The sequence below is a fragment of the Bombina bombina genome, chromosome 8 (genome assembly GCF_027579735.1).
Source record: "Bombina bombina isolate aBomBom1 chromosome 8, aBomBom1.pri, whole genome shotgun sequence".
Classification (NCBI taxonomy): Eukaryota; Metazoa; Chordata; class Amphibia; order Anura; family Bombinatoridae; genus Bombina; species Bombina bombina.
Window position 1 is genome coordinate 63,438,293 of NC_069506.1, and position 21,143 is coordinate 63,459,435.

Consider the following 21,143-nt stretch of genomic DNA (forward strand, 5'->3'; position numbering starts at 1 on the left):
CACCATCCAAATGACACCATACCTACAGTTAACATACCTACAGTAAAGCATGGAGGTGGTAATATCCTGTTATGGGTGTGTTTATCTGTAGCAGGCACTGGAGCACTTGTCAGGAATAATGGATGGGGCAAAATACAGCCAAATTCTTGAGGAAAATCTGCTGCCCTCTGCCAAGAAGTTGTCAATGGGAAGGTTTACATGACAATGACCCAAAGCACACAGCACAAATGACCACACAGTGGTTGAAGGAAAAAAGGTGAATGTCCTTGCATGGCCTATTCAGAGCCCAGACTTAAACCCCATTGAATATCTGTGGCATATCTTGAAGACTGCAGTCCACAAACAGTCACCATCAAATGTAACGGAACTGGAGCAGTTCTGCAAAGAAGAGTGGGCAAATATTGCACAGTGTAGATGTGCAAAGTTAGTAGAGACGTATCCCAACAGACTAAAGGCTGTAATTAAAGCAACAGGTGGTTCAACAAAATACTGACAACAAGGGGGTGATCCTTTTTCCAACTCAGTGATTCTGTTTTTGAATTGCCTTTATTTTTATCTGACAAGTTGCTGTTGTATCTTTCACTTGGATGTTATAAGTTGCACTGAGTAATTACAACTGGATAAACAAAAGCTGTGTCTGTCTTTATTTCAGGCTGCAAAGCAACAAAATGTGATTATTTTCAAGGGGGGTGATTCTTTTCAATACCCACTGTAGTACTTCCCATAATCCTTTGCTGCAGAAAGAGGATTATTTCTTGAGTTTGTTTGTTATTGTTTTTTTTACCTATTTTGAGATATCATTTTATTCAGTTTGTCTTTAGTTTTTCAGCAAAACTTGTTAAATATTTTTCTGAACCTTATGTCTGTTCTCACTACAGGTGGAAGAAGACAATCTAGAAGACAACTGAAAAGTGACAGAGATAAACCTCTTCCCCCTCTTCTTGCCAGAGTTGGAGGAAACATTGAGGTACAAAAAAACCTCTTTATTTTCCCAAATTACTTTACTACTTAGCTACTTGTTTTAAACTAATGATTTTAATAATAATAATAATAATAATCTATATCTATCTATCTATATATCTATATCGCTGTGTAGAAATTAAGTGTATTTTGTCCAGTGTGAATAATCTGTTAAAAGAACTCTAAAGTAAAACTTAAACTTTTATGACTCAGAGCACATCATTTTAAACATCTTTCAAATTTACTTCTATTATCTAAATGTGCACAGTCTTTTAATTTGTACATTTTCTAAGGCATCAGCCCCTACTGAGCATGTGCAAGAATTCTCAGAATATACAGATTTGCATTTTGTGATTGGCTGATGACTGTCACATGATGCAGTGGGAAGGAAAATAGAATTAACTTTCAAGTTCTTTTGCATTGTCTTTTTATTATGCATCTATTGATTATGCTCTTCTACTATGTTAAGCGGTCCTTTAATATTTGTAATACATAATATTTTTTCTTTCTGTTTCAAGGTTCTTGGTTTTAATGCTAGACAACGTAAGGCTTTCTTAAATGCTATTATGAGATGGGGAATGCCACCACAAGATGCGTTTAATTCACACTGGCTGGTGAGAGACCTTCGAGGAAAAAGTGAAAAGGAATTTAGGTATTGTCACCCATTCTGCTTATTTCACAGATAATAAGTAAATGAGTGTAGCATTTTTTTTTTCTCCCACTAGGGGTCACACTCTTCCGCTATATATAAAACTAACAGCGCTAGACAATTCTTTTACAAGGGCTGGTTATTGTATAACTGCAGAAACTAAACTAAAGCAATACGATCTTTTATAGTTCTTTATTGATCACATTAAAGAGACATTAATCTTAGAATTTAACACCCAATAAAATTTTGATTATTAGTAGTAAATAAATTGTGCTTTCCTATAATTTAATCCACATGTGGATCGAGTGTATCATGCATTGGGCTCCATGTACGAAGCAGCGAAAGCTGCTCCGGAGCCTTTACGGGGCAGGTTCGCATATGCGAGCCTGCTTCCCGCAATATAAGAAGCAGCGGTCATTAGACCGCTGCTTCCTACAGCCTACGCCACCTCTTAGGTGGCGAAGCAAAATCACAGAGAGCACGCTCGCTCTCGGTGATTGACAGCCCCTTCAGTCGCGTGATTGGTCGCGCGATTGAAGGGGCGGGCATTACACACTCCGATGAGTGTGTAATGGTACATACGGGCAAGCGGATCAATAGATCCGCTGCCCGTGTGTAGCGGAGGCGGGCGGACAGTTAAGAAGCTGTCCGCCCGCGCTTTAGTACATGGCGCCCATTGTGTGCATTTTTCACAGTATCTGCCTGATCACTGCAGGAACTTATTAGTATCTGTACCTAACTGACCAAATTTAAGGAAATAAGATACAAACAACATTTTTCAAGGAGTGTATGACTGCAAAACAAATACGCATTTTACTAAATATTACAATTTTTAAATGCTTGTCATGTAGATTATTTGCAATGCAGTGATTCATTTTTAGTACAGAGTATATACTGTGAATATATAAAGGTGGCATTAAAGGGATAAGAAAGTGTAAATTAAACTTGCATGATTCAGATAGAGCATGTCATTTAAGACACTTTTAGGAGCCGAATTATCAAGTGCTGAATGGAGCTTGATGCCCCATGTTTCTGGCGAACCTTCAGGCTCGCGGGAAACAGAAGTCATGACACCCCCGGCTAATCGGCCGTGAATTTGCAGGGGGTGGTATTGCACAAGCAGCTCTGGTGAACTGCTTGTGCAATGATAAATGCTGACAGCGTATGCTGTCAGCATTTATAGATGTGCAGCGGACATGATACGCTACATCGTATCATGTCCGCTCGCACTTTGATAAATATGCCCCTTAAATTCACTTCTATTTTCAAATGTGCTTTGTTCTCTTAGAATTACTGAAAAAGAATACGCACATATACTACAGTTATGGGAGTTAGCTGCTGATTGGTTCTTACGCACATTTGTGTCTTGTGATTGGCTAGCTAGATGTGTTCAGCTAGCTGCCAGTAGTGCAAAGCTGTTCCTTTAGTAAAGGATAAGCAGGGAATCAAGCAAATTTGATAATTTAAGTACACTGAAAACTCATTTAAAAATGTATGCTCTATCCTAATCATGAAAGAAAATGTTGGGGTTTCCTGTCCCTTTAATGCCCCTATAATTAACAGCATTATATGGTGTATAAGGCACATTAGCAAACTTTTTACTAAAAGCAAAGGTGTGTTTGATTTGCCACTGTCACTGTTTCAAAGAAGGGCATTTGGCTTTCCATTATTGGTTAAAGAGTACAATACGTTATAACAATAAAATAATTTCTTAGGTGTGTGCTGCACTTTGTTCCTTATAATAGAGGCTGGCATTTTCTTTTATATGCCTGAGCATGGTTAATACAGTAAAGTGACCAGGTGTGCCAGCATAATGTTTTAAAAAATGTTTGATACCTAAGAAGGAAACTAAGAAAGAATAAAATAAATGTAACACCTATATAGCAACATTAGATCAGACTCCTGACCCTGTAACCCTCTCCCATGTGAGATCAGACTCCTGACCCTGTAACCCTCTCCCATACAAGATCAGACTCCTGGCCCTGTAACCCTCTCCCATGTAAGATCAGACTCCTGGCTCTCTAACCCTCTCTCATGTAAGAACAGACTCCTGACCCTGTAACCCTCTCCCATGTAAGATCAGGCTCCTGACCCTGTAACCCTCTCCCATGTGAGATCAGACTCCTGACCCTGTAACCCTCTCCCATGTGAGATCAGACTCCTGACCCTGTAACCCTCTCCCATGTGAGATCAGACTCCTGACCCTGTAACCCTCTCCCATACAAGATCAGACTCCTGGCCCTGTAACCCTCTCCCATGTAAGATCAGACTCCTGGCCCTGTAACCCTCTCACATGTAAGATCAGACTCCTGACCCTGTAACCCTCTCCCATACAAGATCAGACTCCTGGCCCTGTAACCCTCTCCCATGTAAGATCAGACTCCTGGCTCTGTAACCCTCTCTCATGTAAGAACATACTCCTGACCCTGTAACCCTCTCCCATGTAAGATCAGGCTCCTGACCCTGTAACCATCTCCCATGTAAGAACAGACTCCTGACCCTGTAACCCTCTCCCATGTAAGAACAGACTCCTGACCCTGTAACCCACTCCCATGTAAGATCAGACTCCTGGCTCTGTAACCCTCTCTCATGTAAGATCAGACTCCTGGCCCTGTAACACATTCTCATGTAAGATCAGACTCCTGGCCCTGTAACCCTCTCCCATGTAAGATCAGACTCCTGACCCTGTAACCCTCTCCCATATAAGATCAGACTCCTGACCCTGTAACCCTCTCCCATGTAAGATCAGACTCCTGGCTCTGTAACCCTCTCCCATGTAAGATCAGACTCCTGGCTCTGTAACCCTCTCCCATGTAAGATTATGCTCCTGGCCCTGTAACCCACTCTCATGTAAGACCAGGCTCCTGGCCCTGTAACCCACTCCCATGCAAGATCAGACTCCTGGCCCTGTAACCCTCTCCCATGTAAGATCAGACTCCTGACCCTGTAACCCTCTCCCATGTAAGATCAGACTCCTGGCCCTGTAACCCACTCCCATGTAAGATCAGACTCCTGACCCTGTAACCCTCTCCCATGTAAGATCAGACTCCTGGCCCTGTAACCCACTCTCATGTAAGATAAGGTTCCTGGCCCTGTAACCCACTCTCATGTAAGATCAGACTCCTGGCCTTGTAACCTTCTCACATGTAAGATCAGACTCCCGACCCTGTAACCCACTCCCATGTAAGATCAGACTTCTGGCCTTGTAACCCTCTTCCCCATGTAAGATCATACTCCTGGCCCTGTAATCCACTCCCATGTAAGATCAGACTCCTGGCCCTGTAATCCACTCCCATGTAAGATCAGACTCCTGGCCCTGTAACCCTCTCCCATGTAAGATCAGAATCCTGGCCCTGTAACCCTCTCCCATGTAAGATCATACTCCTGACCCTGTAACCCTCTCCCATGTAAGATCAGACTCCTGGCCCTGTAACCCTCTCCCATGTAAGATCAGACTCCTGGCCCTGTAACCCACTCCCATGTAAGATCAAACTCCTGGCCCTGTAACCTTCTCCCATGTAAGATCAGGCTCCTGGCCCTGTAACCCTCTCCCATGTAAGATCAGACTCCTGGCCCTGTAAGCCTCTCACATGTAAGATCAGACTCCTGGCCCTGTATTCCACTCCCATGTAAGATCAGACTCCTGGCCCTGTAACCCACTCCCATGTAAGATCAGACTCCTGGCCCTGTAACCCACTCCCATGTAAGATCAGACTCCTGGCCCTGTAACCCTCTCCCATGTAAGATCAGACTCCCAGCCCTGCAACCCACTCCTGTAAGATCAGACTCCTGGCCCTGTAAGCCTCTCCCATGTAAGATCAGACTCCTGGCCCTGTAAGCCTCTCCCATGTAAGATCCGACTAGTAGGCCTGTAACCCTCTCTCATGTAAGATCAGACTCCTGGCCCTGTAACCCTCTCCCATGTAAGATCATACTCCTGGCCCTGTAACCCACTCCCATGTAAGATCAAACTCCTGGCCCTGTAACCTTCTCCCATGCAAGATCAGGCTCCTGGCCCTGTAACCCTCTCCCATGTAAGATCAGACTCCTGGCCCTGTAAGCTTCTCACATGTAAGATCAGACTCCTGGCCCTGTAACCCACTCCCATGTAAGATCAGACTCCTGGCCCTGTAACCCACTCCCATGTAAGATCAGACTCCTGGCCCTGTAACCCACTCCCATGTAAGATCAGACTCCTGGCCCTGTAACCCTCTCCCATGTAAGATCAGACTCCCAGCCCTGTAACCCACTCCTGTAAGATCAGACTCCTGGCCCTGTAAGCCTCTCCCATGTAAGATCAGACTCCTGGCCCTGTAACCCTCTCCCATGTAAGATCCGACTAGTAGGCCTGTAACCCTCTCTCATGTAAGATCCGACTAGTAGGCCTGTAACCCTCTCTCATGTAAGATCAGACTCCTGGCCCTGTGACCCTCTTCCATGTAAGATCAGACTCCTGGCCCTGTGACCCTCTCCCATGTAAGATCCGACTAGTAGGCCTGTAACCCTCTCTCATGTGAGATCAGACTCCTGGCCCTGTAACCCTCTCCCACGTAAAATCAGACTCCTGGCTCTGTAACCCTCTCCCATGTAAGATCAGACTCCTGGCCCTGTAACTCACTCCCATGTAAGATCAAACTCCTGGCCCTGTAACCTTCTCCCATGTAAGATCAAACTCCTGGCCCTGTAACCTTCTCCCATGTAAGATCAGACTCCCGACCCTGTAACCTTCTCCCATGTAAGATCAGACTCCCGGCCCTGTAACCCTCTCCCATGTAAGATCAGACTCCTGTCCCTGTAACCTTCTCCCATGAAATATCAGACTCCCGACCCTGTAACCTTCTCCCACGTAAGATCAGACTCCTGGCCCTGTAACCTTCTCCCATGTAAGATCAGACTCCTGGCCCTGTAACCTTCTCCCATGTAAGATCAAACTCCTGGCCCTGTAACCTTCTCCCATGTAAGATCAGACTCCCGACCCTGTAACCTTCTCCCATGTAAGATCAGACTCCTGGCCCTGTAACCCTCTCCCATGTAAGATCAGACTCCCAACCCTGTAACCTTCTCCCATGTAAGATCAGACTCCCGACTCTGTAACCCTCTCCCACATAAGATCAGACTCCTGGCCCTGTAACCCTCTCCCATGTAAGATCAGACTCATGGCCCTGTAACTCACTCCCATGTAAGATCAAACTCCTGGCCCTGTAACCTTCTCCCATGTAAGATCAAACTCCTGGCCCTGTAACCTTCTCCCATGTAAGATCAAACTCCTGGCCCTGCAACCTTCTCCCATGTAAGATCAGACTCCCGGCCCTGTAACCCTCTCCCATGTAAGATCAGACTCCTGGCCTTGTAACCCTCTCTCATATAAGATCAGACTCCCAGACCTGTAACCCACTCCCATGTAAGATCAGACTCCTGGCCTTGTAACCCTCTCCCATGTAAGATCAGACTCCTGACCCTGTAACCCTCTCCCATGTAAGATCAGACTCCTGACCCTGTAACCCTCTCCCATGTAAGATCAGACTCCTGACCCTGTAACCCGCTGTCAGCAATAACCCCTCCTGATACTGCAGGAGTGTGATAAAAGTGTCACCAAAAGATGTGAGCCCTTTGTGCCGCACAACTCCCAGTACCAAACATGTCACTAGTGCTATAGATTGCCAGCCCGTCCTTTATAACAGGCAACTAAAATGTATAACTAAGGGCTCAAAGATCAAAATGTTGCAGGGTCACACATGAAAACACACGTTTACACTTACAGGAGCTGCCCTCAGGGAATTCTAAAAAAAAAGAGCTGTCCCTGCGAGATGTCTCAGTTAACAGGGAACAGGTTGCACATTTTAAAAATAAACAATACAATTTTTTACAACATATTTATATTTCAATATTTCATTTATTGTTTATTTGATTTTTACATGCATCCCCTTCACATACTTAAAAGCAGGGGTCATCCCTTTGCGAGATACAGTGATCTTAAGGTAAAAACTGCCTTTATAGAATTAAGACAGAGGCTTCTAGTACTGGCAAGATTTCTTCTAGAAAATCACAAACACAGAGAGCTTTAGATAATCAGGCCCTGAGAGAAGATGAAAGCATTGTTCTAGAAAAGTATACCAATCTGTGATATCTTAATGCTGGCCCAGGTTATTTAGATGCTCTCCGACATTTCAACCCACTTGTGCCCAGTAATGTCACCCCTAACATATGCACTCACCATTGACAGCCCCTAACAGTCAATGGGCCCCATTTTTTAAGCTGCGAAAACAGCTTCAGGGCCTCAGAGTGAGCGAGCCTGAAATGCTAGTTAAATAGCTGCAGTCTTAAGACCACTGTTACTTAACCTCCCCACCACCTAAAGTGTGGTGGATTTAAATCATCCCATTCCAATCCAAGCAGGATGATTTACAGTCCTTGCTTGCAAGAGATTGACCATACGCAAGCAGTAGCTTTTGCAATATTAAAAATGCTGCCCCCTTGCCGTGAGGCCGGGCATGACGAGGTTCATGATAGCTAAACTCGTCTGCCCGGCACATGATTAATGGAGCCCAATATGATTTCAATGTACTGGGTGGATAAATGTATTAAATACAGAGTGTAAGAGTGCATTGAAAAGTTTAATCACTTGACCAGCCAGTAGACCAGAAGAAGCGTCTAGACAGTTGCCTGTGTTGTCCAATGAGAAATCTGCCCCCTACTGTAAATGCCATTTTCCGTTGTCAAGAACCTGATAACTAGTTAACATTTACATAACCATTGCATTAATAAGGATGGGTGAATATATTAACACATTCTTTAATGCTGGCCAGGTTACTTTATTCTAAATGAATGCTAAGGGGCATATTTATCAAGCGCCATATGGAGCTTGAAGCCCTGTGTTTCTGGTGAACCTGCAGGCTCGCCAGAAACACAAGTTATGAAGCAGCGGTCTAAAGACCGCTGCTCCATAACCTGTCCGCCTGCTCTGATGTGGCGGACAGACATCGCCTAAAATCAACCCGATCCAATACGATCGGGTTGATTGACACCCCCTGCTGGCAGCCAATTGGCCATGAACCTGCAGGGGGCGGCGTTGCACCAGCAGTTCACAAGAACTGCTGGTGCAATGATAAATGCCAACAGTGTATGCTGTTGGCATTTATCGATGTGCGGCGGACATGATCCGCAATATCAGATCATGTCCGCTCGCACATTAATAAATAGGCCCCTAAGTGTTTGCTGAATACATGTAAACTTTTCCGTCATTGAATGTAACGTAAGAATATTAAGATTCAAATGTTAATTCTTGTAGACTTCAATGTACGTCTATAGGAATCAATAGGTCTTCCCCATGATTTAGAGATCATCCTATTTATATGCTCCTCTTTTTCGTATATGACTATGCTAAAAACATGTATCTTACATATCATATCTACACGATACTAGCCAGATGTATTTCTCTCTTTTATATTTCCTGTTTTTTACGTCCCTGTCTTCGAGGCCATTTACATGCGCAGGAGGGATATCTTTTATATTTATAAAAGCTGAGCTTTGTCTAGTCATTGGTGTAGGTGGTACATATAATGTAGTCTTGTCCTAAGCATTATCTAAAACAGTACCTCTTAATAATTGTATCGCAATTTCAGAGTGGAGACTAAATGTATCCAGATTATTATCACTAGACAAATACCACTTCCAACAGACAAACCGTATAGATTTCTATCATTCTATGCTATTCTATTGGGAAGAGTATATAGCCTCGCTATAGTAGGCCTCAATAATATTACACTATCAAACTGGAGATCCTTCTAATGCGCACATGGTAGCACTCAAATAAAGTAACATAGAGGGCATAAAGAATGCGTATGTATAACAGAAGTATTAACAACCTATTCTATATGATAAGAAACACATGGGAAATAGACATTACTTAGTTTAAGGGTGAGCTCCAGAAGACCAATTCTGAAAATACACCATGATGGAATTTGACATGAGTGACAACTTATTTTTGGTTCTGTTTAATTTCAGTTATTTTTTATTACAATTTTTGTTTTTGATTTATGTTAACCTTATTGCTTATTATTTGAATATCACTGTAATGTATTACTTTATCTTCAATAAAGCTGTTGAAAAATTAAAAAACAAACAAAAAAAACCCCAACAAATTGTATTGCATAGTTACCTGCAATGTTTCTTTAGTGTATGTTTGTCTTAAAAAAAATAAACTTAAAGGGACACTGAACCCAAATTTTTTCTTTCGTGATTCAGACAGAGCATGACATTTTAAGCAACTTTCTAATTTACTCCTATTATCAAATTTTCTTCATTCTCTTAGTATCTTTATTTGAAATGCAAGAATGTAAGTTTTAATGTAAGCTTTTGGTGAACAACCTGGTTTGTCCTTGCTGATTGGTGGATAAATTCATCCACCAATAAAAAAGTGCTATCCAGAGTTCTGAACCCAAAAAAAGTTTAGATGCCTTCTTTTTCAAATAAAGATAGCAAGAGAACGAAGAAAAATTGATAATAGGAGTAATTAGAAAGTTGCTTAAAATTGCATGCTCTATCTGAATCGCAAAAGAAAAAAATTGGGTTCAATGTCCCTTTAAAGCAAAATGTATTATTCAAATCTTGCCCTTTAAATATTTAAAAGTTCGATCTGATGTATAAATGCTAGAATTAATTATCTAGAACAGTGAGGGCCAACGTCCTAACAGAGATCCATATTCTAAAAGCCTTAAAGGGGTATGAAACCCAACAATTTTCTTTTCTGATTCAGACAGAGCATACAATTTTGAAAAAAAATTCACTTTACTTCTATTATCAAATTTGCTTAGTTCCCAAGAAATATTTAAGTAGGTAACTGGAGCACTACACGGCAGGGTGTAGTGCTGCTTATCTAGTGCTATTGCAAGTGAATAACATTCTTGTAACACTGCTGCCATATAGTGCTCCAGCCATGTGTACAATCTTAAGCCTACGGCCTCTATTTATCAAGGTCTGGCGGACCTGATCCGACAGTGCGGATCAGGTCGGCCAGACCGCGCTGAATACGGAGAGCAATACGCTCTCCTTATTCAGCATTGCACCAGCAGCTCACAAGGGCTGCTGGTGCAATGCCGCCCCCTGCAGACTCGTGGCCAATCGGCCGCCAGCAGGGGGGGTGTCAATCAACTCGATCGGGTTGAATTGCGGCGATGTCTGTCCGCCTGCTCAGAGCAGGCGGACAGGGTTATGGAGCAGTGGTCTTTAGACTCGCCAGAAACACGGGCCCACAAGCTCCGTACAGAGCTTGATAAATGGGCCCCTACGTCCCTGCTTTTCAACAAAACATACCAAGGGAATTATTAGAAAAGTGTTTAACATTGCATGCCCCTATCTTAATGAAAGAAAAATGTTGGGTTTTATATCTCTTTAAAGACCGCATATTCATTTATGGATATTAAAAACACAAATAAAATATTTCCTAGAAATTTCTAGTGCCGCAGGGTAAGATTTAAGTAATGTTGTAGGGTACCGTTCACGACTCATTTGAGTTTGCCCACTAACCAGAAGTCCAAAAGTACATATATATATAGTTACGATTTTTAATCTATGGCACACATTTTCAGTTCTACTTTTTCTCTGGCGCCGGAAAACTAGTGTAAAGGGCCGGTTATGTCCCATGGGCCAGCAGTTGGCTGTGCCTGCTCTAGAAAATATTAAGGGTTGTTCTGGCATTTACATGGCAAAATCTTGATATTCTCCACTTTCAACTCAGAAGAAGCGGAAGGATTATTGTTTTTGGCATGACTTGAGCCCAATTATATTTATTATATGCTCCTGTTTATGCGAACAATCTGATATTACCTATATATTACTTATAATTGATATTGATGTGGCCTTTCACATAGGTTATATTTACTCTAGTCTAATATTTTGTATTCTATAGGGCCTATGTTTCTTTATTTATGAGGCACCTCTGTGAACCAGGAGCTGATGGAGCAGAAACGTTTGCTGATGGAGTTCCAAGAGAAGGTCTTTCTCGACAGCACGTTCTCACTAGAATTGGAGTTATGTCACTCGTTCGAAAGAAGGTGGGTGAGTAAACGTTTACAGTTAGCATTTAGGGTTTATTTTGTTGTATGATTAGTAAACATGACTAATGTACGGTTGGTATCCATAAAGCATCATTCTGTATGTGTATTCAGTTCTGGTTTTATGTAAAGTGGTTAATGGTTTATGTTACTGAAAAACTAAACAAAGCAAGAAACAATCAGAAACGCAGAGCTAAAACATCTAATTCCTCAGAATTCCAACTCAAAAATATTGGCTATCAAAAGGAAGGTAAATGTTGGTAAGCTACAATACATTCTAACCCATTAAAAGATTAGTATGAACTTGTAAAACCACTCAAATTACTAGGCATGGGTGATATTTCTGATTCAGCATTAATTCGCTAAAATATGGCGGCAGGCAAATGCATTAGGCTATTTTGTGTACCGGATATCTGGATTTGTACAGATCTTTGGGTGTTGATATATCCAGTGCAGACTGCCTACGGCCATATTTGGTATTCATTTGCTAAATCAGAAATATAGTCCATGACAAATTACTAAATGATATAGGAGCACAATCTAGTTTAAAACATCAAAAACAAAAATAATTGAATCAGGGGTATTACAGGGTTTTCAGCTGAATTTTTAAAGGATTCCTACAGACCTTCACAGAAGCAAAACATACGCCACGGAAGCGAAAATAAAACATGGCAGCTATATAATTCAACATTGATGATGGCTGTCTAATAATATGCTGCAGGTTTTTTTTCAGTTAACCAATATTATCAATTCATAATGTAAGTCATTAGTCATATCACTTTGAGTAATTTCAGAATTTACATGCCTGAATGTCATGAAACAATATTCTGATGATCATATTTAATTTGAGTACAAATTGCATAGCTTGAATGTGTGATTTCATCAATATTTTTAACTTTTTTTTTTCTAAACAAAAAATATTGTTTAACTCCTTAAGCCAATATGATGTAGATCTTTGTCATGCGGTACAAAGCCCATTTTACCGCATAACGTAGATCAACGCTGCAGCTTCAGGAAGCTCCAGCAGTCTTGGCTGTCAAGTAACAGTAGAGACCTGCTGTTCCTGAGCTGTAGGCTGTAACAATCATCTGTTGACACCAACAGGAGGTGTGGTATGAAAACCGGGAGGCATTTGGGCAGCCCAGAGGGCGAGGGGGGGGGAGATGTTGGGTGGGAGGGTAATCTCTACACTACAGGTAAATTAAACCTACAAGGTAACTGATTAACCCCTTCACTTCTGGAAATAATAGAAGTGTAGTGCGCATCTGCAATTTGCAGCCTTCTAATACCATAAACCAAAGACAAAGCCATAGATGTCTGCTATTTCTGAACAAAGGGGATCCCAGAGAAGCTTTTACAGTCATTTGTGTCATGATTGCACAAGCGGCATGTTAATAATTTCAGGGAGAAACCCAAAGTTTGTGAAAAAGTTTACAATTTTTTTTTATATGATCGCATCTGGCGGTGAAATGGTGTCATGAAATATTCCAAAATGGGCCTAGATCAATCTCGTGGATTGTCTACTTAAAAAAAAGAAATATATAGTTTTGATAGGTTTAAAAAAAGCAAGGCTCTATTTCTGTTTAAATGGAGTAATAGCAAAAATGCTAAAAATTCTCCGGTATTTTGGGCAAGTTCTTCTCTGAAATTCCCAGTAGTGAAGAGGTTAATAGCATGTTAACTAAGCAGACCTAAAACAATTTACATTTAAAGAAGACCTTGACAACAGCCATGATATTCCCCTCAGTACATGCCAAAATGAGGTTAGAAGAGCTCAAGGCTAGAATGTGAGTACAAAATAATTTAAGAAACTTCTGATGGATTGGAATTGTTGTAGAATTGCAAGGTATTGAGAATTTTACTGTGCCATCAATATATATATATATATATATATATATATATATATATATATATATATATATATATATATATATATAAAGCTTATATATATATATATATAAAGCTTATCTCACAAGGTTTCTAATTGTGTTTGAATTTGGAAACCTTGTGAAGAGCTGTACAAAGGAAATTTGTATTAGAATGCTGATTGGCTGGAATGGGAGTAACAGAGTTTGTTAATATTCTATAAATGTGTTGATGGTTTTATAATAATATATATATCGAACAGGCTAGTTTACCAAAAGCAGTACAGGGTTTGTATTATGATTTGCATGTGTAGTGTAGTTTTCTTGTATGACCTTCATAATAAGATAACACTAAAAATATGCTTCCTCATTTGGGACCTGATTCTGTAAAGTTTTCCTGCATGGAGTGAAATTATCTCAGTGACCCTTGCATTGGCAGCCCTTACTCAATTCTTTGATAAAGAGACTGAACCTGGAAGTTCCAGTAATGAATGGAGAATGGTGCAGGAGAGAGCAAATGTGATAGGGAACACTCATCACTAATAAAACATTTTTTTAAGTACATATAAATCTAATTGTGCTGTTTTCTGTGGACTTTACAGTGTATTTGCCTCTAGTTTTTCAATAGATGTAATATATGCATTGTGTATTTAGAAACAAAGTTGGGGAGATACAACAATGAGACCAGTAGGTGGAAAATGCTTAGAGAATAAAATGAGATCTGCTAGACAACTTTAGACACCCCAAAGGAACGCCCCTGTTCAGCCCACTTATTAAGGCTGCAAGATTAAGTTTACAATAGAAAAATAAAGTGCACTTTGAATTTTTTACTTTTTGTTATGACTTTATATTTTGATACTACATTGTTGATTAAAATTATTTTTTTTCCTACTGAGTAATTTAAATTTGCATTATATCATTTTTAATTCCTACTTTAATTAACTGCTTCACGCCGTTAGGCATGAAGCGTCCTGCAGCCTCCTTGTTTTAGGGAATGGAAAATCGAACAGGGGGCGTGCCTAGCATCATTGGCAGTACCCCTTGAACTCACATGGTCGCATCGACAATGGTGTGATTGATTTTTTCCAGCTAGTGTTTACATCAGAACTTTGTTCCAATTTTAAACACATGAAAGGGATAAGATTTTTCACATTGTACTTTTGATACGCCTTTTAAATTCTCTTGAGGTCAAATTTGCCACTCCAGAATCTTGCAAATGAAATCAATTTAGAAAAAGTGCAGAGCTTTAGAGAACTGGGCCCTCATTCAGGTAACCTTAAAAAAAAAATGTAAATAATGTTTTTGTTTTAAGTATAATTCCAATTTATAGTAGATTTATTATTGAGATGTTTTACTGGGGGAAACAATTGGAAAAAATATGGAGATTGTAGTATGTTAACCAAAAAACTGTGGCGAAATATTGATTTAATTAAACTGATGTTAATAGTCTGAATTATATATTTTTTTTATAAAAACAAAATCAAATTTTTCTATCAACAACATTGATGAACCAAGAAAAGCAACTGTTTTAGCATCTTTTCTTTGATGTTTTAATTAATTTAAGGTTCAAGAGTTTGAACAAGTAAATGGAAAATACAGTACCCCAGATATGATCCCAGAGGGCGTAGAAAATAAAAAATGTTTTGACATTGTTTCCTCGGATCCCACTACACCAGTTCCAGCAAGTCCGGCTCCAACACAAACTGGGACAGCTACTCTTCCAGGTACAAATAGCGTCATTGTTTAAATTTAGGATATCATTACTTGGGTCACATTTATATTGTTGCAGATACTGAGTTATTGGCTGCCGTAAAGGGTTCATTTTTCACATTTAACAGTCTACATTGACCCAATTTCTCATTTTGAGCTTCCTAAATACCTACCGCTGTTTACCATTTGCGTCATTCATTGAAATCAAAGGGACGCTCTAAACAAGAATTAGCATCATGTTTACACTGTACAAAGTATTGTTTTACTTATGCCGAACATTTCCAAATCTTATGTTTTTCACTACTAGACATAAAGGCACAAAGAATAGGGAAAATAGTTAGAAAAAATACCAAAAGCCAAATTTCTTTATACAGTGTCTAAGGAAAACATAATTTAAATGTGTAAAATTAAACATTGGTATATAGGTATGATGGGTATACTGGCATGTTTGCCCAATTATTATGTTTTATGTTTTTTTAAGCAAGCATTGAAGGATTGAAATAATTAAGGTGCGGTACATATATATCGGTACAGTAAAACTTGATATACATAAACAATAGATGCAAATATGGTACCAATAGAGGGTTTGTGAAGGATATGTAAACATTTTTGCAGTTCTTAAATGTCCAGAAAAATTTAAAAATTGTCTTCGCCAGGTGGAGGCTAAGGAGTAATATTAGAGACAGTCTTGAAGGGTAGTACCCACGTAAAACGTGTGGATATCTTACAGAGTTTTTTTAATATTTTTAAACTATGTAATCTGCATAATAATGTAAAGTTACATATAACTATAAATAACTGTTGTTAACTAGAGATAATGTAAGACAGCCGGGCCATAGTTACCAGGAGATATCGAGGAGAAGTTTCAATTGTAGGGTTGAGGAGGAGGGGAGAAGAAGAGAAAGGAGGGGGGAGGAAATTAAATGGGGGGGGGGGATTTCAAGTGTGATGAGCATATGTAAGTATTGTTCATTACTAGTGAGTGTAGATTAGGCTGTTAGGAAAAGGCGTGAGTTGGGTTGATTTTCTAGTGGTGAGGGCTAGTTCATGTCTAAGGGGGGATTTACAGTGATGTACCTTCCCACATTAGTCACATACCTTCATGGATGTTCGGTTTACCTAGTTTAAGGTAATGGTATCTATCTAGGTGCAAGAGGTTGGTGACATGTGTCTTCAATTCTGAAAGACATGGAGTGGTTGACTTTTTCCAGTAGCGGGGGATTATCTCTTTGGCACTGCTAAGCATTATGATGAGTTGGGAGCATTTAGCGTTATCATTAAGTTTAGGTATATTGTGGTATAGTAGGAGGCCAGGTGTGGGATGAAGTATTAAGCTCAGTACCCTTCCCATTTCCTTAAAGATCTCCTCCCTGTACCCTCCAAATTTCAGGCATTGCCACCAGATATGTAGCATAGTTCCCTCTTCCCCGCAGTCTCTACAACAACTGCTGCAAGCTTGCGGGTAAATTTTCTTCAGCCTCTGAGGCGTCAAGTACCACCTACTCAGGAATTTGTATTGTGATTCTTGTATTCGAGCTGAAACAGATGCTTTTTTTGTTATCGCAAATATTTTGTGCCAATTTTTGGTGTCTATCTCATGTCCCAGCTCTCTATGCCAGCCATACACAAAGCTGGGGAGTGGCTGTTGGTTGTTTGTCATGACAAGGCTATAGAGGAGAGCGATTCGGTGCCGTGGCATTTGCGAAGAAGAACAGAATTGTTCAAAGGGTGTAAGTGATCTGACAAAGTAGTGTTTGTATTTGTGCATGGAGAAGAAATGGGAGAGTTGTGCCAGGCTATTCCAGGATGCGAAAAGTATAGGGTCCCATTCACCAAGCTCAATCTGTGTTTTTAGTTTCCCTTAAGTTATAGCGGTAGAGTTCCGAGGATAGGTTGGTTTTACCGTTTTGGAAGGAAAGTGAAGTTCTATGTCTAGGTTTTCCATAAGGGGTGTTAACGGAGAGTATGGTGTGGAGACGTGGCTTCTAGTGGAAACAATTCTGTCCCACTCTAGGAAGACCTCTCTCATTTAAGGTGTAGGAGGCAGGAATAATAGGGTGTGGACCTGAGGAAATCTAGGCCAAAGGCATGACATTCCCTCTTCCTAGAATATTGGCGTCCAGCTGTGCCCAGGCCTTGTGGTCAGGACTGTGACACCAATCGACTATGCGATGAAGGAGAATTGCTTGTGTGTACGCATAGTTGTTAGGAACTCCTAGGCCCCCTGAATTACGGGGCCTGTAGATTGTCTGCCTATTGATTCTGGGTTTTATGCCCTGCCAGATATAAGTCTCAATTGCTTTTTGTATGTGTTGAAGGTATGGGGTGTTAGGGGTATAGTTTGTAGTATATACAGGACTCTAGTTAGAATATTCATCTTTACTACATTAATACGCCCTAACCAAGATATCGACTTATTCTTCCAACTGGATAGGTCACTGATTACATCGTCTCTGAGTCTCTTATAATTAGCATCCACTAGGTCCTCAATCAAGGGCTTAGTGGTAATACCTAAGTATTGTAATTTACTGTGTACTATTTTAATGGAGCAGAATTTTTAGGTCTCAGAGATGACAGAGTGGGGCTCTGAGATATTAAGGAATTCTGACTTATTCAGATTGAGGTGGAAGTTGGAAGCTTTTCCATAAGCTTTGAACTCTTGTAACTCCGCCGGTAACAAATTGGGAGAATTAGTTAATTTAAGCAGAAAATCGTCTGCGTACATGGCAAGTTTGTATTCCTTTTTCTGTACTGTGATTCCCTCTATACGAGGGTTAGACAAAATTTTGCTAGCAAGAACCTCTATGATCAGAGCGAACAGTAGAGGGGACAGTGGGCCCCCCTGTGGGGTACCGTTCGCGATCATGAAGGAGTCCGATAGAAGGCCATTGACAAGGATTTTGGTATTGGGGGAAGAATAGAGGGAGAAGGCCATGTTTTTGAACTTGGATCCATTTTGGTTAGAGTAGAACGCATAAATGACCAGTTGACTCGATCAAATGCCTTCTCGGTGTCTGTGGAAAGTAGTGTTAAAGGTATGGGTTAGTTATGGGTGGGAGTAATTAACTGACTTATTTTAAGCATATTGTCCCTAGCCTCTCGAGATGGGATGAATCCAACTTGATCATTTGATATTAGTTTGGGTAAAAACCTGTTCAATCTATTAGCAAGAAGTTTTGCTAGAACTTTTATGTCGGTGTTGAGTAGGGAGATGGGGCGAAAGTTAGCAGGTTGTGTTGTAGATTTACCAGGTTTAGGGATTACTGTGATGTGGGCTTCAAGCATTGTGGGTGGTAGGGAAGCTGAGTCAGATAGTTGATTAAATGTTTGCAGAAGGGAGCCGCTAGGATATGGGAGAAGGATTTGTAATATTTAATGCCTAGCCGGTCTGGGCCTGGACATTTACCTGATGGTAGATCTTTGATTGCTTCAAGGATTTCAGTAAGTGTGAATAGTTTGTCTAAGGATTCTGATAGGTAGTCTTGTATGGATGACGGGGTGGGTGCGATGGGTTGTCTATCTGGTGGTAAGGAGTGTTCAGAGTGTATGTTATACAGCTTTTTGTAGTACTCCCTAAAGGTGTTTGCTATTTTTTTTTGCATCTTTTTGCCTGCGTCCCTGTGTGTCATATACATATGATTTGAGTCTCCTACGTGTGATAGCGCAAGCTATGAGTTTACCAGCTTTGTCACCCTGGCCCTGCTCATAGTATGTTTGTTTTAATAACAATCCTTTCCTTTGATATTCTTTCTGAAGATGGTGTAACAAATTACTTTTTGCCTGCTCAAGAACCATGGTGCATGCAGGGTTAGTGGGATTTAATTTATGTAGTGTTTCTTGGTTTGAGACCTGGTTAAGGAGGGTTTTCAGGCATTCTCTCCTCATCCTTGTGTACTTAGCTTTGACTTTAATTAATTTCTCTCTTAGGACACATTTGTGTGCCTCCCATACAGTGGGAAGCAGGAGAGAGTCCGCTGTATTTAGTTGGAAATATTCTGTCAAAAGATTATGTATGTCCATTTGTATGACTGGGTTATTCAACATAGAGTCATCTAGTCTGCAGACAAAGAAGGACATAGGAGTGTCTGGCCAATGGATGGTGCATGAAACTGGGGCATGATCAGACCAAGTAATGGGATTTATACTACAGGTGGGAATAATTGTGAGGCCTGCCATATCAGTGAATATATAGTGGAATACTTTTTGTGGGGATGTGAGAAGAAGGAATAGGGGAAGATTTATTAAGCAGCGGATGCTGCTATCTACCCCCATAGTTTCTGGCTCACCGGAAACTTGAGTTAAGAAGCAGCAGTGTTAAGAACGCTGCTCCTTAACTCGTCTGCCACCTCTGTGATGGCGGACAGCAATCATCCCGATCAGATACGATCGGGATAATTGACAACCCTTGCTAGTGGCCAATTGGTCGCGAATGTGCATGGGGCGGCATTGCACAAGCATTTCACCAGAAATGCTTGTGCAATGTTAAATGCTGACAGCGTATGCTGTCGGCATTTAGTGATGTTGGTCAGATATGACTTGCTACAATGTATCATGTCCGCCCGATACTTAATAAATCTAACCCATAGTCTTTAGTTGTTGGGTGCAGTACATGCCATATGTCGTGCACCACCAGGTCTTTCAATTGTGTTGATAAAGTTTTAAGTGTTTTGGCTGGAGTGCTGGAGAAGCCGCCTGATGTCTCAAGAGAGGGGTAACTCAGATGTTAAAGTCTGCTCCTAAAAACAGTATACCCTTTTGTATTTCTAGTAGTTTGTGAAGCACCTTTTTGAAGAAGAGAATGTGCGAGTTGTTTGGAAAGTAGAGATTAGCAAGGGTGATTGGTCGACCATAGAGTAGGCCTGACATAATTAAGTATCTTCCCTCTGGGTCTTTTTTGATGAGGGAGGGTTTGGGAGGAGATCTTAGAGTGGAAGAGGATCCCAACCCGTTTTTTTTTAGTAGAGTCTGAAGCAAAGTATGTGTTGGGATAGTGTTCATTATAACCTTTAGGTTCCCGACCTCTTGTAAAGTGTGTTTCCTGGAGAAAAATGATGTCACCCCTTAACCTCTGTAGGTCGTTTAGTACTATGGATCTTTTCCCTGGATTGTTAAGTCCTTTGATGTTAGCTGTAATAAGTTCTATACCATAAGTTTTAGGGCGTCTAGTCTGGGGAGCCATCTTTTGGGAGTGAGAGAAAAAATAAAGGGGGGGGGAGAGGAGACAGGAACTGGTAATATGAAAGGGAGGGGTCCGTGGGGAGGTTAGGTAGTGCATGAAAGGGGTAGTATCCCCAGGTCAACTGTTAGTGTAAGATTGAAATTCAAATAAGCGGTAAATTTGAGTTTGAGTAAATTTATCATTTTTGTATAGTTTAGAGGGTTCCCTATGTGAGTGTTTAATAGTGGTATGTTCCTTTGGGAATGCCTAGTGTATATGGTTGAGGTGTGTAGTGTTAGTTATGATACAAGTCAGTGGGGTTGATTCCATAGGTAAACGTGCATGCTATGTGTAACCGTTAGCGGATTGCATTAGTGTTAGTGTCAAAAGTGTATTACATATAAACATAAAACATACAATTCAGGCAACAAGTTGAGGATAGTGTAGTCAAACTAATCTGGAAATGTTCATCTATCCTGAATAGCTGAGGTAACAGTTCTGAAGAAGCTGACGAGTATATTCCAATTTCTAGAATAAGTCTCTAAGAGGGCCAGCTGTCATTGATGTTGAGACAAAGCAGTAATCAGTGGGATCACATTGTGGTTTCCAAGGGAGGGTGAGTTGCTGGTATGTTGTCATCCACTAGGTGGGCAAGAGATGAAGGAAGTTTGATGTCCAGGTTCAGTGTTCTGTTGAAGGAAGATCTAAAAAACCCTGAAAGGTTGTAGAAGTGTTGTCCTTGGTGGCTG

General features: G+C 40.8%; 1 protein-coding gene across 1 annotated transcript in view; it reads left to right on the forward strand.

Moving 5' to 3' along the window:
- CHD5 (chromodomain helicase DNA binding protein 5) overlaps positions 1 to 21,143 on the forward strand; it is a 584,561-nt gene that overhangs the window by 469,501 nt on the left and 93,917 nt on the right. The window contains exons 29-32 of the mRNA XM_053690398.1: positions 879 to 967; positions 1,479 to 1,612; positions 11,517 to 11,661; positions 15,091 to 15,250. Coding sequence (XP_053546373.1) covers positions 879 to 967; positions 1,479 to 1,612; positions 11,517 to 11,661; positions 15,091 to 15,250 — 528 coding nt within the window. The remainder of the gene's footprint in view (positions 1 to 878; positions 968 to 1,478; positions 1,613 to 11,516; positions 11,662 to 15,090; positions 15,251 to 21,143) is intronic.